This window comes from Corvus cornix, chromosome 2 (assembly GCF_000738735.6).
Source record: "Corvus cornix cornix isolate S_Up_H32 chromosome 2, ASM73873v5, whole genome shotgun sequence".
Taxonomy (NCBI): domain Eukaryota; kingdom Metazoa; phylum Chordata; class Aves; order Passeriformes; family Corvidae; genus Corvus; species Corvus cornix.
The window spans coordinates 26,970,763-26,997,124 of NC_046333.1; the positions used below are offsets into that span (position 1 = coordinate 26,970,763).

The 26,362-nt window shown below is 42.2% G+C and overlaps 1 protein-coding gene across 6 annotated transcripts in view; it reads left to right on the forward strand.

Annotated features, from left to right (window-relative positions):
- Positions 1 to 26,362, forward strand: part of HECW1 (HECT, C2 and WW domain containing E3 ubiquitin protein ligase 1) — a 264,830-nt gene that overhangs the window by 226,414 nt on the left and 12,054 nt on the right. For all 6 annotated transcript variants that reach the window (XM_039548885.1, XM_039548883.1, XM_039548881.1 and 3 more), the window contains 5 exons: positions 18,215 to 18,313; positions 19,687 to 19,816; positions 23,553 to 23,699; positions 24,454 to 24,568; positions 25,822 to 26,020. In XM_039548885.1, coding sequence (XP_039404819.1) covers positions 18,215 to 18,313; positions 19,687 to 19,816; positions 23,553 to 23,699; positions 24,454 to 24,568; positions 25,822 to 26,020 — 690 coding nt within the window. The remainder of the gene's footprint in view (positions 1 to 18,214; positions 18,314 to 19,686; positions 19,817 to 23,552; positions 23,700 to 24,453; positions 24,569 to 25,821; positions 26,021 to 26,362) is intronic.

Here is a 26,362-nt window from a genome sequence, read left to right on the forward strand (position 1 = left end):
CCTTGCTTTAGATTGTTTCTCTACTGACATGAGTAGGAAGAGAGCAGCTCAGTTCTTACAACCTGTTCATCTCCCACTGCAATCCTGTTCATTAGACATTATGTGGTGCCTTCCTAGTTTTCAAGAAGAAATACAGTCTGTCCTATGTCCTGTCTTAACAGACAGCATGGATAAACTTCTCATTTAGGAGGCTGTTATTTGTGGAGATGTATTTTTGCCTTCCAGGCAGTGGACCAGCTAGGCAGGTGCAAACCCATATCATTCTGCCCACATGGTGGCAAAGCTGAACATAGACCTCTGTGTCCAGAGATGGTGAAATAGGCCCTTGCTCTTACGTGTTACAAACATTGTTGTTGCAAAGAGTTGCAATTTTCTTACATTATAAATTCTACTGCAAAACATATATGCTGAGTTTGATCCCTTCATTTTGTCCTTCTGTGCCTTGAGAGATTTCAACATGAAAGAGGGAGGTTTTTGAAGGTATCCTGGGCATATAGAAGCACAGAAAGACACCTAATATGGTTTCTGTAGTGATTAGCATTTAACTCAGAAAACAGCAGCAGTTAGACACTTAGGATATTTCTCCAACTACACGTATCAATCCAGCTTCTTGCATGCAGAATGTTATTTAGCCATTGGACATTTTTGTTTTCTTATTTTTAAGAAAGATAAATTGGGTCTCTTGCCTGCAGAAGGAAATAAATGCTATGAATGAAGAGGTTTGCACATGCAGTATTGTAAATAGGGCGAGATTGCAGGATCCTAGGGAAAGATGAACAATCCAGTCAGTGCTTGGAAATACTTCTTGAACCTGTTATGGAAATAATTGCCTGAGACCAGCAGTTTTTAATTAGCCTGATAGGTTTCATGATTGGCTTGTAGATATCTAGACATTCTAAATGTTTTTATGCTGTCTGTGTGACTGATGTCAGCTATTCATGTGTAACCCTAGAGTCCTGTGTTCAGAAGTCTGTGCAGCCAGTGAAGATTGAATTTGGACCAACCTTCTTGAAACTCAGAGTTTCTCCCATTAAGGCTTTACAAGCTAACTTCTGTGAGGACAGTGTACTAACTGCCTTGTCATTATTTGTTCCTGAGGAATGGGCTTTTCTGATGTTTCCAGGCTTTCTTCATTCTCCTCAAAGTCAATGCTGAAACTTCTGTTTCTCAAATTTACTTGTTGATAAGATTCCAACAGAGCCTCCTCCCTGTAACATGCCAGAAATAAATTTTACTTTCCTGTTCTCCAATCTGTTATGAAGCACCAGCTAACATAGACAGATGAATCAGTTTGAGAGTTCCAGGGTCACAGATAATTTATATTCGTAGTCTTTTCAAAGCTTGAAGTCTGATGTCAGTCATGAAAACCACACAACCACAATTGGGTTAGATTTGCAGATTTCTTCAACTGTATGCTTTTTGGTGCTGTGGGGCTTGTTATTTATGTGAAATCTACCCTTGGCATGTTTTTCTCTATAGTACTTCTGCAAGACCTCTCCAGACACAGCTATATTAAGAAACAGGGCTGGCAAAAAAATGAGCTCAAAATTATTTTACATTTTTGCTTTCTTAAGTGAACAGTGGTGAATTTGAGATAAATACAACAAAATGCAAAGATTTGAAGTTTCATTCATATTGGCAGAATTGAGAAATACACTGCTCTTTTTCCCCCAGCCTAAAAGTTACTGTTCTGCCCCTTTTAGTGGCTTATTTCATGCTTTCCTCTTTGTACAAACAGCATTCTGAGTCCAAAATGAGCACATCAAAGCACAGACTAGTTGTATGTATGCCAAGTTAAGAAAGAGACATAATGACTGGAAAATATTTCTCATTTATGGAGAAACTGAGATTTAACACCTTTCCTCCAAGCTTCCATTGAATAAGACTTTTTCCTTCAGTTAACATATGTGCATGCTGAACACACAAAATATAAGATATCACACATTTTTAAAGTTAAAATATTTTAAATCCCCCTGTATCTGAAAGGACAGTTACAACTCTCTAGATCAAAGAAGTTTGATGATACATATTGTTACCTGCATGCTACAGGTTGTACCGGAAGCTCACAGCCAGAAAAGCTGCTTTTAATCCGTGCCAGTAGTGAGCCAGTCTATCTGATCTAGGTAAACGTGTCTAGCTTTTTGCCTAGATATTTGAAAACATCTTCTGAAATACATTCCCATTTGAGGTAGTTCACCCTTTTCCACATAAGTAGGCAAAATGTGGAACCAAAGAAAGAAATGTGAAAACAAGCCCAGTCTCTACATAAAAGGCCAAATGGCCTAGACAGAAAAAATCATTCACAGACATTCATTTGGAGATCTGAGGGATCTTAACTTGAAACATCTTTTTTCTATGTTTTCACTGTAAATTAGTGACAGCATGGGTTTTTGTAATAGTTAGGCATTTGTGGACCTTGCTGTGACATTTATGCAGCAGGGAGCAGTACCCCAGTGCTACAGTTATCTTAGAGGTATTTACAGCTTGCTAATCATACTTAGCATTCTGTATCCATCTCAGAGAAGCCCTGTCATGTTTTGTTTTTCTTTACATGAAAATTAATGCACTTATTTAGCAGAACCTTGTTAGAAAGTTGAAGACCTGTGAGTAAAATATTTTTGCACAAAATCCTACTGAAGACCACAGACGTGATGATATAGTCAGACCCAATGCCCAGAAGCTGTAGATTTATTCCTGGCCACATTGTCCTAATGAACTTAATGCTTAATACTTAACTTAATGCTTTAGAACTGCTTTGGGGCAGGACTTTCTTCATTCATTTCCCATAGTTCACTTTCCTTTCTTCCCTCCAATACCCCTCCTCATATTCTAGTCTGTGCCACTGAGCAGAGTCAGACAGAAGACTTGGATGTATTTCTGGATCTCATTCTGCAGGCAGATGGAAGCCTGGTGCACCCACTCTCCATGCAGACAAGAACTTGCTTTCCCAGTGCTCCAAGCCAGCTGACATGGTCACTGCAAGGTTGAGCTGAGCAAATACATGCTGTCTCCCATCAGGGCTGATTTCTTCAGGCGTGGCACTGCCGGGGTTGCTCTTACATGCTCTGGCAAGTGTGGAACATGGGCAGAAGAAGCTTTGCCTGCACGGTGCTGTGGGGGCATAACCCCAGCCAACCTCTGAGTGTCCCTTTTATTTATTTCGTGTAAATGAGAAACCGTATAACCAGCACTATCCATCTCTAGTGTGCCAGAGAATGCAGGGTGGGATTTTTTCCCTTTTTTTGTTTAAGTAAACCCAAGGAGAACCGAGAATGTTGCAACCTCAGCTGTCTTTTCTCCTTAGAGAGCTTAGTTGGTTTTCTTACCCCAATTTCCTTAGGAGTTGTGTCTTGTGCAATTGCCCTACCTATCCATCAGACAGATTCCTAATCAGTTTGAGACCTGTCTGATGGGAAGGTAAACATCTTGAAGATACTAATTTCCTAAAAGGTTTGTGAAACCTGGGTCTGGGTAAAGGACAGATCTGCAGAAGAGTGGCTCCGTGAGGTGGTCTGGAGAGCTCAGCACAGATCTGTTCTGTCTGTCCGTCCTCTCAGCTGGCCAGGCAGCGCGAGTGAGCTGACAGCTCCATCACAGGCACAGGCTGCAAACAAGCCACATCCTCTTGCTCAGTAGCTTGGGGATGTGAGACAGAGCTGTGCAAGCTCAGGGGAGACAGAGGGGAGAACTGGAGATACTCCAAAGTCTGGGAAGTGCTAGCAGAAATACATAGGAGGAACTGGGAGCTATTGCAGTGTGGTAATGTAGGGCCATCAGAGGCAGATCTATAGGAAACAAAGCTCCTTTAATCCTTCTACAAAGAGATTGACTTATTTCAGTTAAAGTGTTTTTAAAGTAAGTGACAAATTGCCTCATGACCTAATGGGTTGTATTCAGATGCTGACCAGCTCATGGGATGGATTTAGGCACACTCTGTGGCTCTTTATAGAAACAGTGGAGAAATGTAGTCACAGCATCTAAGCAGAAGGTCTGCAAACAGCCATTACTCCTCTCCACTGACTGAAAGGAGCTCTTGGGAATATGTGGTCTGAATTACTCATTAACCTCTCTAACTTTTCAACTGTTGTGGCAGGCAACCTACATATGGCCCAATACCTGTTTAGTCAGGGAGTCAGAAACACTGAGTTTGGTTTTGGGCTCAGAAGGGCCACTTGTGTGGGTCTACATTTGGGGGAGGAATGAATTTAGAAGACCAATTTTGCAGTTGTCTTGAAAGGGCCTGTTTATGCTAAACACTGAAAAATCATCCTCTTAAAAATCAGATAAAGCACCCTGGAGTGAGGCATCAATCTATATCCAGTTGTTTTTGAAATGAGATGACTGCCTCTTTGCCTCAGTTTCCATCTGAAGAGATTTCCTAGTATGTAATCAACTTGAATTCCATTTGATGTACAGTACTGCTCTGAACTGCTTTGAAATTCTCAGATGAGAGGCACCATAGAAAACCAAAGCATTTAATGTTATGTTACACTATTGTAGCGGGTTGAGTTCGAACCGGGCGGAAACACCAATTAAATGTAGTGGTTTTGGTTCAAAATATTCATTACTTACTTATTTTCCTTCTGTGAGATAAGAATTAGGAGAAAAGCAAAGCAGGCACAAACCTTAAACAGTTGCAGTACAATGAAAGAGCTTTATTACTAATAGAATTAAAAGTAAAGAGAAAATAACAAAATTAAAGCAAATCCCCTCCCCCCCCCCTCCAGCACTTCTCTCCTTTTACCCAGCTCACACAAGGATAACAGAACATGGGATGTTAGTCAGTGTTCCAGTTCTTGAAAAGTCTCTCTCTTATGCTTAAGGAAAAAAGGGTTTTCCTTCAGTTGCACGTGGTTCCCAAACTGCCACTAACAGCAGACCCGCCCGGAAACAAACAATCTGCTGTGTGTAGAACATCTCTCCCATGAAAAATCTCACAGTTCCTTCACACTGCAAAACATGGGCCATCACATGGGGTTATTCATCTTTTTAAGGATAAGTTATTTTGGCCTGCACACAAAGGCTTTTCTTTGCCACAAGTCTCTAACAGCCTCTCACTACTTCTGTATAGCCTGGCATAGGCACTCTTCACAATCTTCACAGGCCACACGAGGATCCTCCATCCCCCCATGTTCTTCAAATGGATTAAAGAGACAAACAGTTTGTGGTATTACAGTTTCTTACCACGGCATGCAAGGAGGTTTTTTAAGCTACGTGCCAGAATTGCGGCACCGCCCTCTTTTCTCCCGTCGCCATTTCCAGCTCCGTCCCACGTGACTCACTTCTCTTTCTCCCTGGCTCTGAAGCCGCCATGTTGAAGGGTGTTCTTGTTCAGGCTCTACGGTGGGGAAAGCCTCGCTCCCTCTGTGCTGCTGGCTGCGTGGTGTCCTCTTCAGTTCAGCACGAAGTGTGCTGGCTGCAGACAGGAGGCTCTGCCGGCTCCCATTGACTCCGCCGGCTCCGCATGGAGAGGAGAGGGACCCGCCTGTCCCCAGGAGCCGCGCTGGATGGGTTTAGCTGTGAGCAGTCCATGGCTGGTTTTAGCTGTGAGCAGTCCATGGCTGGTTTTAGCTGCCTGTGGCTCTGGGACAATCCCCCCCCAGCGACCCAGGGTCCGTGCTGCAGCGTTGGGAAAGGGGGAAAGGGGCAGTGGCCCCGGCCCGGCCCGGCGGGGCCTGGAGGCTCGGAGCCACCCCCCACCTTCCAGCAGGCGAGCTCCGACAAAAGGGGCAGTCCCGCCTTTCTGTGCGGTTTAAATATGTAAATTGTGAGAAGCGTCATTGGTCTTAAAGACTGTCCATCAACTCAGGGTCAACCCAATACAACTATAAATTTTAATTACTAGCAATATCTTATTTTAAATAAATTATGTTTGCATGAGAAATTTTCAAGCACTATTGTAAATCTTCTGGACAAGAATGATATTGAAATAAATGTGCAGCTGAAATAATTTATAAGACCTTTTCACTGTGTGAAAAGGGTATGTTACTGAAATGCCTTCTTGCTGCTGTACTGTGATCTCTCTCAGTGCCTCCTGTACTTAAGTAAACTTTGATTTTCCTATTAAGTTTGATATATGACTATATCACATAGAGCCTGCCTCAACAGCTGGTTAATTATTTATTAAGGGTCATGAGGAATTGGAAGATTAAAGGCAAACCAAAACTGAAGGAGAAAAAAAACATTTTTCCTAACTGAGCTTGTACAGCAACCATTTTTTCTTTCAAAAAAGGTTCTGCTTTATATTTACCTTATTCTTGACTTTCTCTCTTACTAGAGAATTTTCTCCCAAGCTCTTTTGAGGATCTGAATGGCATTGCTTTATGAGTTGAAAGAAGAGATGCCTCTCACAGTCTCTACCCCTTTCCCTCCTCTGAATCTCATAGTCTCTCTAGCGCTGCTTCCAAATTAGAGTTTGGTTTGAGGGCAAGACGGGTGTTCTGTTTTGTTCTGTGTTTACAAAAGTCATATTTGTAGTTTTTACCCATGCTTAGGGCCATTTAGTCTTTTGCAACATTGCAGATTAAATTTGCTCAGGGATGGGAGGCTTCACACGAAAATCTCTGTAGTGTCTGCACCTTGCATGTGGCAGAGGAGAAAATGGTAAAATCCACACTGTCCCCAAGCATGTGGGCCTGCAGGGAAGCAGTGGGCAGTGATCATGTGTGTATTGGTAGTGGCAAAAAGCCCCCAGGGAGTGATGAATGTTGTCGTATCTCTTGTTCCAGCCATGCTGGAATGGCAAGGCTGAGCTGTCACTATGAAGTATTGCTCAGTCATCATTCCCCTCCTTATTTCTCACCACATTTTACTCAGACTTCGGTAAGGTAAAGAAAATTCAGCTAGAGCAGGTGTAGAAATTCCCAAGATAACCGTTTTTTGTTAGTAACATGATTCAGACATCAAAAGAAAGACTGCTTGTAGAGCAATATTGTTTTCAGTAAATCACCCAAATTAATTTTGGGTATTTTTGAGTAGCAAAGGCATTTCTCTTTCTATAGGCCTCTCCCTGGGATGTTTTGAAAGTTAGAAGTTTCATTTGTCCATTGAAAATTATTCTTAGTTTCAGTATGTTACCTTGGTGTTACATTAAATTCCAGAAAAAGGGAATATTATAGATTTAATTTGATCTGATATGTGTTTTTAAAGGGAGGAAGGTAGTATTTGTCAGTTTGCCCCAACTTGAAATAGCAATATTTTTCAAAATCTCAATAAACTTATGGAGGATGAGAAAAGTCTTAACCTGTCCACCCTCTATGAGAAAAAGTTCATGTAATAGCAAGAATACAGAACTGTATGTTCAGTATCTTGTGGCTAATTGAAGGAAGCTTTTTACACTCTGGCTTATGACTTCTATTCTAGAAAATGACGGACTGGAAACTGGAATTATTTAATTGTGTTGGAAAGATTTGTAAAGAAAAAGTAAAAAATTTTCTTAGACTTCAGAACACAAATGCAAAGGTTCTGCTATTCTGCATGTTCCCAGAAGAGGATCAGAGTGATCAGTTTGCAGTGGTGTTAATAAAAGTTGGAGGTATTCAATGATTTGCAAAACAAGACCTAAAATAGACTGCCAAGCAATTAATAGCATGTCTGAATATCAACACACAGATTTCTGGCTTTACTCAGTTGAGGATCCTCATCCTGAGAGACAGGGATCATTAGCTGAGTTGCAGCACAATGCAAACCCAAGTGTGTGGCTTCTGAACAGGGGTGGTTAAGTCCAGAGGGCTCTGCACTGCCCGTGACCTGTTTGCAGTTAGCTCAAGGATATCTGCATCAACCCTCATACCATGGGGTAAACATTCCTGGGTGCTTACCAGGACTTTATGATGAGCAGTCTTGCTCATGTTTAAATACCCCAGACAGGCTGGAAAGGATGTGCCTCCTTTGACCGAGAATAAGTCAGTTATTGTGGCTGCAGTGTTTGTAGTTAGCCATTGAAGGAAAATGTGCAGTCATTCAGCCTGTGTTTTTATGACCCTCTTGTCTGGCAGATGACTAAATCTGTGGATTTTTCCCTGTAGCTGGACTAGTTTGCTTCAACACTTGGCAAAGCTATGGAAAGCAAACATAAGTCATGCAATGTTTGAAACTTCACCAATTCATAAATTTGCAAAGTACCCACCAACAACTTTTCCAAAATCTTTGACTGAGAAATAAATCAAAGTCTCCTGATGAAAATGTTCTTTTGCTTGTTTGACATAAAACAACACATAAGCATCAGACTGAACTGATGATAAACTGGAGATGATTGATTGACAAATTTACGTATTTTTTTATAGAAGGTGAGAAAGTAAAAAAATGTTAAATAGACTAAACCACTAAAATGGAACAGGGACTCAGAGGACTGTGATTCCATTGCTGTCTCTAGCACTTGTTTTCTGGATAACTTCAGATAAGTTGTTTTACTTTTGTTCTTAAGTTTTGTCAGTTTTCAAATGAAATATTAGTGCTGGTCTCCTCTGTAAGCTGATCTCCCTGCTTTGAGATTTGTCAATCAGCAGTAGTGTCTAGGATCTGAGAATCACAAAATGTAGAGGTCTGTTGTCTGCTAGCCAGTAGTTCATACCTCAGTCTGTATCTCCTTTGTAGTTGCTGGGCAGAGAAGTGTTTGCCAAGAATCTCCCAGGCCAGTGTGTCTTATCCTTTGTACCAGCAAGAGGAGCTTGCTGCAGGCAGCCTGGTTTCTGATGGAGGTTAGTCATGCTTGTGCTGCCATGTTCTGGCAGGCTTCTCCCAGAGGAGGATGACTGTACATTATAGTCCATGAAGCTGAGAGATGGCTCTGCAAGCAGTGATGGCCACTTCAGCACTCGCCACACTCCTCATCTCCCCTTCCAAACCCCTGCACTCATGCAATGTTACTGGGGAAATGATACCTAGCATGGATTTCTTATTACAGAGAGAGACCATGTTCATTTTTTAATCTCCTGATTAGTTTAAAGGCAGACCTGGAAGTCAGCTCTCCATTTCCAGTCCGTGAAGTCTCTGGTGCTCAGACAGCCCGTGACACAGAGGCTGGCGTGCCTGCAGTGGCCCCATGCAGAGGAATACCCAGAGCTGGATTAGCTTAGTTCTGAACCTGCAGTAAGAACTTCTGGCACAGTTCAGCTGATGTGCAAGAAGCCAGTGCCAGCCACTTCAGCATGGGGCTTCCTGACTTGGCTGCAATGCTGAGCAAATGCAGCTGTAACCCTTTTTCTGTGTGAGCATTTATCTGGAGCTACTGTGTGGAGGAAAGTAACCATTTGATAGATTGTGTTGAAGAGAAACCCAAGGGGATTTTATGAATCCCTTATCTACATTATCTTTGCCTCTCATTCTTCTGGATAAAGCAGAATAGCCTGCAGCTTTTGCCATAATTCATGCTTTCTTCTCTGTGACACAGTTAGGCGTTTAACCTTTCCTGGCAGTTCTTTTGTGGTGGATGTAGCCAGGATATAAGGAAGATGAAAAGACATTTTGGGTGAACACATAGCTAGGTTAGTGACAAGGAAAAGACTTGAAGGATCTGATTAGGTTAAATAAAGAAGCAGTAGGGTTTGGATTATCTCTTTGTTTTTCTTAGTTGCTGGTAAATTAAATTAGGCTTCTGGAATGGTTTGAGGTTTAGTTGCTAATTTGGGATGCATGAGTTCCAGAGATTTAGAAGGACATGGACAGTTCATATTTCCATCACATGTAAGCAATAGTTCTTTTTCATGTGGTTATTCCTTGGTACTGAGAAACAGAAATGTGTTCCACTTGCAGATAGATCCAGAAAATAAAAGTAGGACGATCACTTACTGAAGTGCCAGTATTGTACTGGCCTTTTGCAGCAGAAATGTATGCACAAATTAACAATAAACCGAGAGATTGGCTCACATAAAAGTTACTCATCATATGAAGCTCCAGTGCCCAACAAAAGTAAAAATACCTTAAGAAAGGCTTATTTTCACCTGAAGAAAATTACCTGTTCAGGATTTGAAATGTAAAGGAAATTTATTTGTACCAAGTTGCTTTTCTTTCTGAAAATCATTTTTCACCCTTTTTTTTTCTTGTTTAATTTCAGTTCTTGAGTGATGTATCTGTATTTCCCACCCTCTCTGAGCACTCTCTTTGTACTTTATGACAATGCACAAGCAGGCCTGCTGGACTGTTCCACTTTACAATTGGGGCTGCTTAAGAGAGGCTAGTGCTTTCTTAAATGAGTGTAACAAATTTCCTTGAAAATATCATTAAAACTCCTAAAAAGGCAAAATAAGCAGACAGGATTATCAAAGAGAGGCTCATGGAATATGCTCCTTGATCTTTTGATGCCTGAATGAAATGCCTTGGCTCTGAGTAGAACGTATCCTCTATTAAATCCCGGTCACATTTGCTGGAGCAGCAGGGATCAATCCCTATAGACTCGTAACTATTTAAAGTTCATCAGTTTCCAGGCTGGACATCTGCACACACACTTGCTCCATGTCAGTACTCCTAAATGTTTTCTTTAAATTTTAATTGAAAAATTGATTGAAAATGAGGCTTACCTGACAGAATTTTCTATGGTTTCAAAGTGAGGAAGTATGGGGTTTCCCCTTAAAAACTAAGTAACTGTCTGAAAACCTGGAATGAATTTTGACCACATATGAGATAAGGTCCATTTCAGTATTTAGAACATAATGCACAGGAGGTACAACCAAAACCTGGTTGGGTGAGTCATTACCATTCCTTCAAAAGAGATGTGTAGGGATCTAGAGTAAGTTCTCACATGGATGCCAGTGTGGTTAGATATCAGAGTCAGAGCAGCATTGGAAGGTGCCACGCAGAGGTGACGCAACATTGTGCCTTGGTCTCTCTAAGGATTCTGCATATTAGAAATGGATATAAGAAAAGAAAATGAGCCAACAGTACTCTTGTTACTTCTTATGTTGGAATTCTCCTCTGTGACTAATTTAGAAATTATTTTACCTTTTCTCTTTAATGTGCTGAGACTTCATGAACTTCTGCCTCCAGCCTTCATTAAGAGCCATTCCTTTCATATTAATGACACATGAGGTCATCAGATTCCTGAACTGAAGAGGCAAGGTGCTGGAATGCCACAGCGTCCACCTCTGAGCCTGCAGATACGAAGAGCACATTTGCCACGAGGCCAAATGGCACGGTGGCAAAGAGGAGTCTGCAGAGTTTGCAGATGCAAGTCAGATAAAGAGAACGTGTGAGCTTTCCCAGCCTGCATGGCTCAACCTTCCTGACAAAAGAATGCTTCATGTCATCCCATTAGTCCCTTCAAATATTCTGTCATTTGAGTGGGTAGGGGTTAAATATGCACACCAAATTAAAGAAAGGCATTTGTTAATGAGGGCTGATAGATAGAGGTGTGGATTTGATCCACTGATAAGGTTTTGTAGAGGTGACCTGCTCTGCTGCTAGATCATTTCTCTGTAGGTGTAGCTCGTGTAGGACATGTTGGTCATGTCCTGTGCTGAGCCAACACAAGGGTGTGTACTACCAATATCTAGACACAGACCTCTGGAGCATATGCCTGACACACTGCCAGTATTGTTTAAAATTCATTATGTATGAGTCTAGGCAGAATTGGTGTAACCATCTCTCTGGTCAACCCTTTTTGAAAAATACGTGTTCTTAGAACTTTCTTGCATTAAAAAAAGAAGTTCTTAATTTATAAAGTGCTAGTGCTGGTGGTAACACCAAAATTCAGAAATCATGGACTCAGTACATTTTCCTCCACGTTATGTCCCCCCCTCATATCAAAAGGTTGCAAATCACGAAATTTTAGGTTATAAGAATTGATTTTTAGTTCCTTTAATCAGCAGTTTCTGGCCTTCAGCTTGTTCACCAGTGTCTTCATAACAATGGCAGTTTTAATTGTCCTTTAAAACAAGCTGTACCACAACCTCTTGAATCCATGATGTCTGGTTTCCTACAAATCTGTGTTTCATGACTGAATTCTCTGTTTTAAGATGCATGTTCAAAGTGAAGTTTTTCCCATGATTGTGCCTTTCTAAATATTTTCCTCTTGTCAGATTCCCTGCTATCTAGTAACGATCGATATTAGATCCAGTCTCTCCCACTGTGAAAGGACTAATAGGTTCTCCAGCTGCATCCACCTGACAAATATTGTTTGCCCTCAGAAGAGCTGCCAAGGACAGAAACCCTGGACCACAGTGTAGCCTCATTTGTTCAACTTGTCTTTCAGGTGGCAAAAAGTTCATCTGCATGATTAAAAAGTCAAGAGCTTTAAAACCGGTGCAACAGAAATTTCCCTTACAGATGAAAGCAAGTCTTGTGAAAGGAAGGTTATATTTTCAAATTTGATATGAACCATGCTATATTTATGTCTCTTGAGCCCTACTTTGAATATTATTTCACAAGCTACTGCATCAAGAAGGGCACACTTAAATGCAGCTGATGTGTTTGAGTGAGATAAGGTTTGCAGGATTTTCAATCTTTTTAATCTCATCAGGTGTTTCCTCTATTTAGGATTTGAAGTTTCTTATACCATAGCCAGTTTAGCCCACAAGGCATCGTTCCCAAAGCATTCCCAATAGAATGATAAAGGCGGTTCTTCCTCTGTACACACAGATTACAATCTTTTCACAGTACATCATTATCCATCTGAATCCAAGGAAAAACTGTCATATAAAGTAGCACTCCATTCATTGAACCAGTATGGGGAGAGCCCTTTACCAAAGGGTCATTGTGGGTCCGGCCTTGCTCTGGTGCTGTATGATAAGGACCAGAGTAAATTAAATCTCCTGTGACTCAGCTGCAGTCAGAGGAAAATTTCTTGCCTAGTTGCTACTACAGCATATGGATTTGTCTCTGAGTACACAGATGTGCAGTTAAGTATGCAGAGAGTCCCACTGAGGGGAATGAGCCTGGTATTTTGCAACAGGCTGTTGTGGCTGTTTCAGGGGTACCTGAAGCCTCCAGAAGGAAAAGGAATTAGCTGGGTACAGTGGAAATTCCTGCAAATGGGTCAAAGAGTAGTGCTGTTAAAAGCCAGAAAGCAGGTGCACACAATGTCCTTTTTGAGTGGACAAATGGTGTCAATAGGCAGTCAAACCAGAGCAGCTCCACTGCTCATTAATTCTGTCTCTCATTCCACCATTTCCTGTTCATTAACTCCCTCCTGCATTTCCCCTCTCTGCCGGAGCACATTACTCAGACTCAATCATTGTCTCCAAAAGGGAAGGGTGTTGAAAGAAAAGGCCAGAGCAAGGCCCTGCATTCCCCACCTCTCCCAAACTAGCTTTTCTGCTAGAAAGAAACCAATCAAGCATTTTACACTTCCTTGGAAAGATAAGTGTAATTCAGGCTTAAGGAAGGTATGTGCCCTCCAGGTAGGATTTACCTTTGTACTGCTTATTCTGTCAAGAAAACTTGTTTTGTTCTGAAAGGACTGTCTTACCCACCTCTAAATCTCACCCGTGCTCTAAATCCTTCAGGAAGAAATAAACACAAGAGTCTGGCTTTGTTTTAACTGGCTTTTCTAAGGAGGGCAATTTGTTTCTTCTCGCCTTTTTGTAAGTTTTGATATATTTTAAGTGGGACTGCTGTGCTTGTCTGAGTGTAGTGGCAGCTTGATGAACTCTATGGACCCTCACACAGATAAATTGTATATTTGTTATCTGAGAATGGCAGCAAATACCTCCTGTTGATAGGTATCCATTGGCTTACCATGGTCCTTGTTTTTCAGTGCTGGACCAGAGGAGTGTCGTCTCTGGTCCCAGGCCCTGTCCAGTAGGAGAACCTTCTCCTACACCACTCCTCAGAAGAGAGTCAAGTATAGCGAGTGTCTGCAGAGATACCAAAGCTCTGTGCAGGGGCAGAAGGGTCTGTGGGCTGGAGAGCTCACATGCTTTGGCCACACAGAACTGTATCTTCTGGGGTGATACGGAGCTGCCAGAGAATACAGTCTGCAGCATATTGTATTGACAGGCACCAGCAGTGGCAATGTTTTGTTAATTATTTCATCTCACTTATCCCAGTCAGTGAGTACTGGACTTTTGCTACTGAGTGTTGCAGTGGGGATGCTGCAACATACATATATCAAACCAGGAGTCCTGTGGAAAGGAAATACATATGGACAGACAGATTCTTGCTAGCTGTTTCAGAGATGTTTATTTCTCCAGCCGCATGGCCGGAGCTCTGCTGAGGAACTGCTCCAGTCACGGGACCAAGGGTCCTTCTGCCCGCGCAGGGAACACAAACCAACCCATGGGAACGAGGCTGAGCAGGGGCAGGGAAACCCCGTGTCTGTGCCCTCAGGGCCCCTCTGCAGGGCTACACGGCAGGGGAGGGACCCCAACACCTCACCCGTTTTATTTTAATAAAAGGAGAATGAAAACAACTGGATAAACATAACAAGAACAGTTTCAAAACAAAACAAGCCACCCTCCTGAGTCTTTAAATGTCCAAACAGATTCTGTGGAACATCTTAGGGCTGACAGAAGGGAGACAGGACTCCTCTGAGCATGCTTTGTGGGGAAACTGAGGCAGGAGAGGGTTTAACTTCTTCCCTCCCCCTTTTCATCCCCCACTCGGCATTGGAAAGGGATTTTTGGGGAAACAATTGGCAAAAGCATGGTTTTGTGAGGGAAACCATGGATGAAAAAACGCATTGGGAATACACTGGGGGTAATAGGACATAGGGTAAAAGGGAAAGGTGGGATTAGGAATTGAGTGCCACTGCAAGGGCTGGAACTGTGGAACCATAGTCAGACTCCCAGTTCAAGCCAGCTCTGGTGTGTCCCTGAGGGATGCAAGTGTGAAGCCAGTCTGATGAACCACACAGCCCAGAGTTCTGCCCACATGTTCTTAGGCTGACATGTCAGGCTTGGACCTTTCACGCAGAAATGCTGTCCATGGTTTGGGATGGTTTGACGCAGTTCTGCCACAAGGCACTGATTCAAAATAAGCTCTCCATTAACAGCCCCTGTGACGTGTGCCTGTAGCTGTAAACACCTTGGTGTAGTTGCATGACCCTTTCATGTCAGCTTTGCAGGAATGCCCTCAAAGCCAGGCAGAAGTGATACAAGCAGCAAGGAGAAAACGGACGCTTTTCACACATTCAAGCAGTTTCTTAGGTTAAGCAGTGTTCCCAAATCTTTCTTGGCGGTTCACTTTCAGCTTTATTCCAGGTGGCTCCTGCCTGCCCAGTTCCTCACAGTTGAGTAGCTGTGGGGTGAGCACTGTGGTGAGGAGCACCCCCAGCATTTTCATTCAGTGCTCACTTTCAAAACATACGGGGATGGATGGGGGTGAAGAACAAAACCAAAAAAGCCGACACGCATTATTTAGGACAAACAGACTTGATTATGGATCCTGAAGGTGCTATAAAACTGATGGATTACAGGTTCAGCATTTCTGGGATTTGAGCTGTCTGGCTTCCACTGTGCTTTCATTGTATCAGCTCCCCCCTCTTTCCTTGCTTTTTGCTGGAAGCCTTGCACTGGAGCACAAGTGAAGTGAAGCAGGCCCTAACTAGACCAAACAGCTGCCTTTTGTTGCTACTGTGGAAACAGCTGTAAGGGGTAATATAATCACTCTTCTGTGGCCAGTCAGCTGCATATCGTAAGTACCTTTCTCAGATTCAGGGGACCTGGAGGCAGCTCCTGTGGTGATGTAAATGCTAATTGGGCCCACAACAGGCTATTTTGTGCCCCATTTGACATGCTAAGCACTTGTTCTGTCCCATGAGCATAAAGTTGACTGAACAGATATTCTTTGCCACCTTTATTACAATCAGACTCGTGTCATTCATGTGCAGGAGAGGTCTTTGCACTGGTTCCTGTTAAGTGGAAGGAATGGTTTCTGCACTTTTTGGTACGTTTCTCATCTTTCGTTCAATAAAAGTTTTCTGCATTATCAGTCAGTTCAGACTTGGAGTGCTCACATTTCGGGTGCTGGATTTTTTTTTCCTTTTTTACAAATAAGCAAGTTCTGATTGGGTGTTGGGGGTTTTTACAAAAATCAAACTCACCTGGACTCACACCAGTTTTGTGTTTTTCTGTCTGAGATGATTGATTTAAAAGCAGGTTTGATGGAAAAATATAGAATAAGTCATAGGAGAAATCATAGGAAGAAAAATTTAAGAGTTTATCATCGCAAGTCCTAGATTTTAATGGGCAGGGCACTATTTGAGTGTACTTGTAGTGAGGCTGGGGGTTGTTGTTCTTAGAAACGTGTCGCAATGACCGCCACTGACCACTGCCCAGGCTAACCCCTGCAATGTGTGACAGGCGTGGGGAGCAGCTGGAGGCTCTCGGCTTTAAAGCTGCTCCTCAGGAGTTCAGCTCTGCCCAGGGGAGCTGAAGCTCCAGGCACAGTGGCTGTCAGCAGTCCGGACGAGGGAGATGATAAAAAGTAGCAAGGAGGCTTCCCACACGGGGTAACCCAAGTTTATTGGAGGGAACTCCCAGGAGACAAGCCCCAAACAGCTCCAGGGAACCTCTTATAAAGGGAGGTGTTACAATGGGGATGGCTTAACTGGGGACCAATAGAAATCTCTAAGGGAGGGATATGGACGAGGATAGACATTTCCTTGGGCCAATAGCCCCAAGGGGAGGAGGGAAAGGGATCACATGCCCCAATGGGGCGTTGAGGTTTAGGGGATTTCCAAAGGGGGAGGTATCTAGAGGGGTAGGGTCTCGGGGGATTGATGGGGACCATATTAGGTTAAAGTGGGAGGTTTCAGATGATGGACACTGGACCTTTGGGAACAACAGGAGGGGTTTGGGTGATTGATAGGGAAAGAGCTAGAACAAGGGGAGGAGAACAACCATGTAGGGAGCACCGGGGGAGCGGCTTGGGTCTGGGGCAAACCAACTGGGAATAGGAGTGGGGAAGGTAGGGATGAACCACTGGGGTACAGAAAACTTATATAAAAATACAATAAAGGTATCGCATCACCACAGAAACAAACACAGGAGTGTGTAAATACTGAAAACAGCTGAGCAGCGGAGTTCAGAAAGTGCTCTGGGAACAGTGTGCCTGAGCTCTACATGCTGATTTTAATGTGTCCTTGGTCACAACAGTTAGCTTATTTGAACTTTAGTTTTCCCCTGTCAAGTCAACTCACTACGCTATTAAAGTACTTTAAAGCCTCACCTCGGACAGGGTTGTAGCTAGTCAGAAACTGGATATACTGAGTCTCCAAATATCCTTTGCAGCTCTTATGAGATAGCATTTGTTCTGCTGAGGTGCAGTATTACAGTATTTCCCTGGCCAAATACTGTGTTGCATGTAGTCAGTCTGTATCAGAACATTGAACAAGAGATCACAGAAGGTGAGTGTTCATTGGTTTGGCACAGGAGAGCATGTAACATGCCAGCTGCAAGTATGGGTACAGTAGGAGGTGGATTGGATTGAGGAGATCCATTATTGATCAGATATGGGAGGAGTGGCATTAAGTATCTGCTCAGAAAAAAAAACAGGGAATAAATGTGGAAAATGTGAAAAACGAGGTTCACTCTCTTGTTAGAATTTAAAGAGTTTAATACAAAGACAAAAAGAGACACATAAAATAAAGCAAAGGGATAATGGCCGGGTGCCTGGGCACTCTGCCAAGAGCACACCTGATGCTAGAGGTGAGTCCTTTTTATACCATTTTTACTGTCTGTTCTCTATTCATATTAAAACTTTTCCAGGAATTGATCTGCATGGCCACTCCTTGGGTCCGCCTTTTTAGAGCATGCGTAGTCTTCGGCCTTGTGGTTTTATTTCTTTTGATTCTTGGGGTTGGGCTCGCTAGGTAAGAGTCGATGGTAGGGTGGATCTCTTAATTCTCCAGACAGTCAGGGCTGATTGCAGCTTTGGGCCTCTTTGCCCCCCGGGCAGAGCGGTGATAGCGGCTCTCGGACCCTCCTGGCCGCCCGTTCTCCGGGCGGAGCAGCCTTTGGGCCCTTTTGTTCTCTGGACAAAGTGTTGATTAGCAGCTCCTTGGGCCTCATCCTCTGCTCCCTTGGAGGTTATCTTACTTGCTCACACTTGCTAACATTCTTGCTAAAACGAGAGAAAACTACATCCACACAGCAAAAAGCATTTCTAACATTATATAATATCTACTTTAATACTTTGCGAGAAGCCAATACTATAATATATGTTTATAACAGAAAACTAATTTAGAAACAAACAAACAAGCCCCAGTTGCTACCTGTGTAAGTTTCTATGCTGGAAGTCTTGAGTTACACTTCATTTACTCTGCATTTTTATTTCACAGGTTCAGGTTCAGCGGTCGTATTCTTGGCCTTGCTCTCATTCATCAGTACCTTCTTGATGCTTTCTTCACAAGGCCGTTCTACAAAGCACTACTAAGGCTGTGAGTATAACCATGCAACTGTGCAGAAACTGTGATCCCACAGTGAGTCCTGCAGAGACACAGGCCCTCAGGGAGTTGCTTTGAGTACATTGACCTTCAAGTTCTTTCTGCTGTTGGTTAGTTTGTCTGCGATAGAAAATGAACACATTTTAATTTTTCTTTGCTTTCTCCAAGAATTTACCATTCATAAATACTATGTTGACAAAAATACATAAGTATGACATTTAGAAACACACATTAGAAAGTACTGACACACAATTCAAGAGTTTGCTACTGATGAAGAGTTATGAAGATTCAACCTAGTGGAAGACTGAAAAACATCTTTGATGGAATGAAAAATAGTAACAAAAGAAGGGGGGAGGTTATATCAAGCAAAAAGTACATAATTTGTCATGCCTCACTGGTGGAGTAGGTTTTCATTCTAAAACACAACTTGGGTTAATTAATAATGTTAATGTAGATATAACCAATGAATGGTTTTTTTGGTCTTCTCCTGTCTTTTATTTTAGTAAGGGTAAGCTACCAATAATGCATTACTTTCAGTTTGACGTTTATAACAGTAATTTGGATTGACAACCAGTCTCTTTTTAATTAATAGACTGAAGTAAGACAAGGTACATAAAATTTGCAACAATAAAAAAAGCCGTAAGTATTAACTCAAGACTGCAATTAAATGCTAAAGAGCAGAATAAAGCTTAGCTGAAATAGTTTATCAATTAAGATGATTCCAAATAAGCAAAGATACCTGTCTTAACAGTCCTTTAAATTCTTTATCATGTTAGTTTTTTTAAACTATGATTATTGCTGGGGCACAAACACTTATATCTCTATTGTACCTGACCTAGTCTGAAAATAGGCTGAAACCTAGGATTCTCCCTGCATCCTTATTGCCCCTTTAGGGAATTTGAAACCAGGTTGCTCATAATATTCACTTGTCCTTTCAGCAGACAAGGATGGCTCCTTATTAGCAGAAATTTAGGCTGCCTGGTCTGCCAGTCCTGTCTCAGTCCTGTGTGCTCACCTGGCAGATGATAGGTAATGGAAGCAGCCAGGCACAGCATGGTGGGGTTGAAGGGGCACATGTGCTGTGACGTGCAGGGCATCCAGAAAATCCACATAAAATCAAGCCCCAGGGGTGTCTTCTGACTGCAAATAATGCAGGCAGCCAACAGATTTGGCCTTGAGCCCAGCTATGCAAAGCAAACAGTTACAGAACCGCTTCAAGAGGGTCTGTGAAACAGGCTTTGATGTTAGCAAAACTAAATGAACTTCAGTTTTATGATGGATCTTCAGTAAATTTGTTCACATGCTTAGTAGGAAATCATCCTGCCAGTAGTCACAGGGTCATACCTCTTTTCTTGTCTCACAATCAGGCCATGTGATTTAAGCGACTTAGAGTACCTGGATGAAGAGTTCCATCAGAGCTTGCAGTGGATGAAGGATAATAATATCACAGATATCCTGGATCTAACCTTCACAGTGAATGAGGAGGTGTTTGGACAGGTGAGCACAGCTATGCAAAACATCTGAAAAGCAAATTTGAAGCTGACAAAGTTGAGCATGATGAACATCTTTCTGTCAGAACATATCCTTTAGCCTTTCAATAACATTTTCTTCTCCTACCTTCTGTTTCTTTCAAGCCACCTGTTCCAAGGCAGATGTTTATTCTTAAGGTGTATAATATACAATACCAGCCCCCCTAGAGGCCTATTGAGCCACACACTGATGAGCATGAGGAATTCTCTGGAGTGCAGCTCTTCTCTCCAGGGTGTAGTTCACACAGATGTGGCATTTGGGAAATGCAAGCAATGTAACTTAAAGCTGATGTGACTGAAAGGATGGGTTAGGAGGGATAAAAAACATTCAACAGGTGGTGTAGGACCTGGCAACCCTCACCATTATTTTGTCTAATATCTCCCTGTTAGTTTCTATGTCTCTTACTTACCTTGCCCCTACTTAACAACTTGATATATACATCCATTTATTGTGCTTTCTACAGCTCAGCTCTGCCTTAGTCAGACAATTCTCTGTAACCTGGCTGATCTGGGTCACTATAGCCTTAAGTAGAGCACAACACTGGCTTAAGTGCAGTCTGGAAACCAGAATAAGTGTCTCCTGTGGGATTCTTTGGGTTGAACTGAAGCCCTGGTGCTCTTTGCTGTTGCAAATCATTCTGGATTATAACTGTCTCTGGAAAGCCCTGGAGGGATTCAAAGCAATATTCAGACCATGATTAAGGATCTCCAAGGAGATACTGAAAATTAGAGAGGCTGAAGAACCAAGCTCACCAAACACTACAGGGGATGGAGATAACTTGTAAGGAACAGACACACAATGTCAAAGGGAGCAGAGAGATCAGGTGGAATATACAGAGAATGGCTCTCAGCACTTGACAGTGAAGTTTCCAGGAGGGGTTTGCACAAACCTGGGGTAGTTCTGTGAACTAGGGAAAAGTTAGACTAGTTTCTGAGGGGAGGAATTCCAGCCCTGTGAGTTAAAGGGTTGCTCAGCTATGAGCTTGAAAGTTACAGAAACCAAGCAAGGCTTCAGGGGGTATATTAAAACTGAATTTAGCCTGCATATATCAAAAGGTTACAAAGGATAAGCAGAGTTAAGGGTAGATGAAAAGGATGAGGCAGAAGAATTGAAGTGGGAAACCCCTGTAGGAACCGTAACACTGTTTTTCCGCAGACTCAAATGCAGGAGTTTTTCATGGACTTGGAACTGAGAGCTTGCATGACATTGAATTGACAGTACAGTGGTTTCCCTGGAAGGTATGGCTACATAAAAGTAATACACAAAGGCAGGCAGAAACATACAGACATATTCACAAAGGCAGATGAGAAAAATTTGTATTTACAAGGGAAGACTACAAAGTTGAACAAGAACTGAGTTGCTCTGATGCATCTGAGAGTTACATTTGGCACGCTAGTTATTTGTTATACTCTCCTCAAAGGAAAAACAGTTACATAGGAGTCTGTTGTGGAAGATAAGAGTTGGCTCCAAAGAGAATAGAAAAAAATCACAATCTGTTGTAGATACTGTTGTATGAAAGCAAAAGAACACTAAAAGCCAGATTTTGAGGCTGTTGTCTAGTACATTATTTCCTATGTACTGGACACTAACCTTGCTAGAGCTAATGATGGAGGGAAAAGTTGCTTCTCACTGTGAATTACAACCGTCAGAATCCAAGAGTCCTAAGTGAAAGTAAGATTTCCCTCCTGAAATTTGCTAAGTGCTGAGAGCAAAATAACAAAGAAATTGCTGTCACATTTTATGCTCACAAATGGATTCTAGTTGGAAATTCTTCCATGCCAGGAGTATCTGACCACTTAAATGCCATCTGAGCATTGCTTTGCTTGGTGCACATGCAAGTGTAGATCACAGTGGGAGCTCTGCTAATATTTGGGAAGCTGGATTTCAGGGGCTGGGTAAAGGAAACAAGAAATATACTGACTCCTTGAGAAGCTGTATAGTAGATGGTTACAGCCCTTTTGTCCTGCTTCCACAATGACTTTATTATGGACCAGTCACTGCTGCTTTCATATTTTCTTTCTTGTTTCATCTCTGATGTGTACTGAACTTCTAAGGCTTTCAGGCCAAATCCTCTTTCTGGTACTTTCTTAATTAGAATTTACTCCAGATCAGTTCCAGCCTTCTTGCACATTGGAACCTGGAGCACTCCCATAACAGCAGTGACAAAATGTCAAATTGAGCATTACACATTTTTACTGGTGGGGACTCAATGACAACTTGAGAATTTCACTTATAAGACAGAAACCTGTCAGTTGCTCAAGACCCAAAGTACTTTCTCGTGCTTTTACGCGGTAGAAAATGTTCTTCCAGGCCTTACTCTGAGCTCTCTTTCTGGGCACAGCCTGTCTCTGAGCCCTGGCAATTGTTCCCATCAGGTAAAAGGAATGAGCTAGATTGGTTGAAATGTCTTCTTGCTACTCTGAAACCTGATTCTGAATTGTAGCTCACAGCTGCGGTTAATGCCTCTAAGATAGAGGGCCCAAAATAGGGACACATTACTATTAATTGCTAGGCTCCAATTATAGATAACTAATAGTTATCTATATTTGAATTTATATGGATAATGAGAAGTTGAAAAAATCAATAGTTTCCTAGATGTTTGTGGGAAGTCTTGAAAGAGACTTTGAACATCTAGACTTATGGTCATGCTTAAAGCTAGACAACAATTAGTCTTTGGTTTTGCAGATGTATCTTAATGCCTTGCAGCCTTGAAGAATACAGCATGGCAGCTGGGCCAGAACCTTGCTTTCTGGACAATGCAGCATTGCTTGTATAATGGTGATGCAATGATTAATGTTTGAGAATTTAACCTGAACCAGCTAAGAATTCCTAACTCCTTCCATCCAGCTTTACCTGTTTTTGCTGTTTCTCAACAAAGCTACAGATTAGATGACTCAGTCAATATTTCTTAATTCATAATATTGCAATAGGTCCCTGAAGTAAAGTGACCTAAATACTGCCTATGCTGTGTCCTGTCTGTTGGGCTAATAAGTAGATAATAATATAAATAATACTAGTAATGAATATGTATTCATACAGTTCATTTACTGTTGGTGGTGGACATTATTGCTATAGCAGCAGAAAACTGAAGAGGAGATCAAAATATTCTTCTTTTTAAATCCACTAAATTGAATGTGAAAATAATTGCAAGACAAATACAATTTTCTGTCACATGGGAGGAGGAGTATGTGCTTGCTGGGTAGGATCCAGACTGATTCCTTCAATCGCTTCTCAATCTCAAGCCTTAGTAACCCAAGCCAACTAAATTAACTATTAAAATGCAAAGAAATGCTGCAGCTCTTGCTTAAAATAAAGTTATTTACAGTACAAACTCTTCTCAGGTTTAGATGGCTGATACAAAACTCTGAATCCCTCAGTGACTATTTGTTACCTGTGCAAGGTAGCTGTACGGGTCTTGTTTTAGGTAGTGTATTTGGAGTATTCATTTTATGATACTTTCTTTAGCTGTTGGCATTTCCGAGTAAACACTTTTACTAGCGGTTGGGGAAGGGTAACACTTGTTGCTTAAGAGACAAGTAGATATCCCTTCCAGTTGGCAGTTCCCAAAAAGCAGTCTGCCTATTCCAATGCTGTGATTGTCTCTCCATCCTGTTGTTTCCTGTACTATTGCTTGGATAATCTCGTGTTTGAAACACAACATGATCCATACGTTGCTACACCACTGTTTATCTTTGTTCTGTAGGTGACTGAAAGAGAGTTGAAATCTGGAGGGGCAAATACAGCAGTGACAGAAAAGAACAAAAAAGAGTACATTGAGAGAATGGTTAAGTGGCGAGTGGAAAGAGGAGTGGTTCAGCAAACAGAGGCCCTGGTCCGTGGCTTCTACGAAGTGAGTAACAAAGTGATGCTTCCACAGTCATCCCTTCCTCATGTGAATGAGAGTAGCACCCTGGCTAAACTGTGCTTCCTTGGTACCCTAGAGAATAGCTAAATACACACAAACAGCAAGGAATTGGAGTTCTTGGATCTCTAGAGACAGAGACCTTGCATATGTCATGTTTAGGACTAAAGGAGAAAGGAAAGAAATGTGTCTTCTGAATATGACAAAGCATTACTTATGATCAAGAGTTAAGAAGGACACTGCTTTCCATTCACACAGTAAGAGAAGTAGGCACTTGCAAATTTTGTTCTACCATGTTGTGGTTTTGGGTTAGAGTTAGGGGCCCCTGGGAAAGGAAGATTGTGAAGAATTGTACACTTTGATGAGAAGCTGATGAAACACACTGTGTCTTCAGGGATTCGTTCCAGTAAAGTCAGTGTTTGGGTGCAGTCCAAGCTGTTATCTTGCTGGTGGTGTTCCTGGATGCTGCTCCACTGTTTTCCCTGGATTTTGCAATTTGCCTTTGCTGAAGACCTGGATCTGAGAACATCTTTCTGGCAGAGCTGCTACAAGGACTGGTTGAAAACCTGTGGCTTTGCTGACCAACCCACATAGTCACCTATTCTTGCCCTTCCCTAATCATACACAAACATGTGAATGCAAACATTCAGACTTTGTTAGGATAAAGAGCTGGGCACCAGCACCATAGGTTTATGACTTCGCTTCATTTCCAGTCTGAACTGTGCTTACGTTTTTGTTCCAGGTTGTAGACTCCAGGCTTGTCTCTGTTTTTGATGCCAGAGAACTGGAGCTAGTTATAGCTGGCACTGCAGAGATAGATCTCAATGACTGGCGGAACAACACAGAATATCGTGGAGGTAAACTGCCTGCTCATGTTTACTACTATCTTGACCTGTTGCAGTCTAAAACATGGAAGTCTTGCTCCATCTTTTCCTTCTGTCATTCCTAAGGGAAATGCCCTCTTTTGTCCAGGAAGTTATTGTGAAGAATAACTCCTGAAATAAAAAAAAGTAAGATCTCAGGTTTGGATCAGCGGGTGTTCTGGTGTTATACTACTGAAATTGCTTCTGCTATTTCTCTCTGGATCTTATCTATTCAATTCCTGCAGACTTAGCAGGAGTTTTTACTATTAAGGACTGAAAAGGATTTGCAGAATTAGATCTAAAGGTTACAAGTCATCTAAGATGACTGTGACTGAATTCTTGGCCTCACAGAAAGTAGTTCCACAAGTCCTCCTGGCTTCAGTAGGCAGCTGAAATGAGGAGCTGAATTTCACAGTTGCCAATTACATTTCAACAACTCACATATCTTGCTTAACTGTCCCCTCAGCCTAAACTATGTCAAGTTGGATTTTTTTCCTTCTCTACTGCTTGGCCTGGTTTTGCTTTAAACAATGATTTATCCAGGCTGTCTTGGATGATGGAAAAATGTGAAATCCACCAGTTCTGCACCACAAGTGGAAAGTCCCTGAGATTCACATATCCTCCCCTGAAGTACAAGGTTTCAGTCTTTGCTGATCACTGCCCAGCCTTTGGGTTACCTTGAAATACGCAGGTTACCACAAGCACAGCTGGTCTCCAAAGTTATTCTCCTACATTTTCCTATTTAACTTTTGAAACAGATTCCGCCTGGTATATGCTGGCTTTCACTAGCACAAACCAAGGCACAGAGTCCCTCACGGGGGAAGTTTGCCAGGGAAGGGCTTGTGGCAGCAAACCCTTCTCCGTATATTGAACACTATTGCAATCCAAAAGAGAATTTACTTGGGAACCAGTGTTAAGTTGTTAAGACTCACTCTGTGTGGCGTATTGCAGTTGGTCTTTAATATCTCATGCGTGTAACCCCAGTTCTTGCCAAGAGATTAGTGAGACCTGAGTGTACCTCAAGTATATATTTGAGTTTCAGGTTCTGAAATGAGTTAGTGATATTATAGTATCCATAGCCAGGACAAAATGGAAGCTGGGACCTACTGCTCATGAAGAACAAGATATATTGGTAGGCCAGGATCTTTCCAGTAGGAGATCAACTGCCCCATGCTAATGGGAGCATATTTCAGTGTTGCACTTCCCAGTTAGGAGGGAGTGATTTTAATTTTTCTTGCTTGGTGTAGGTTACCATGATGGACACATAGTGATACGGTGGTTCTGGGCAGCTGTGGAGAGGTTTAACAATGAGCAGAGGCTGCGGTTGTTACAGTTCGTCACAGGAACATCGAGTGTGCCATACGAGGGTTTTGCTGCTCTCCGAGGGAGCAACGGCCTGCGGCGCTTCTGTATAGAGAAATGGGGGAAAATAACCTCCCTCCCAAGGTATGTCCCAACCAGGACTTTGTACCAGAATTGCTGTGAGAAACATAGGCCTGGTACTTTGTTGCATCTCCCTGCCAGTTAATGAATACAGTAAGGACACCTAAAAAAACAACAACAAAGAAACAATTATCAGTTTGTTGCTCTGTAATTACATTCAGAGGAAAGTGTTTTATTTTGTTGTCTTTTTGATTTGCAGGCTCAGTTTAAACTTCCTGGAATCCTTGGAAATGGTTAAGATAAAGGTTTCCGTGGGTTCAAACCTAGTTCTCTTATTTCGCTTCTAGAACAGATTCAGCCCAACAGGGGCCTGTCAACTGATTCTGTTCTCTTTACTTCCAAAGT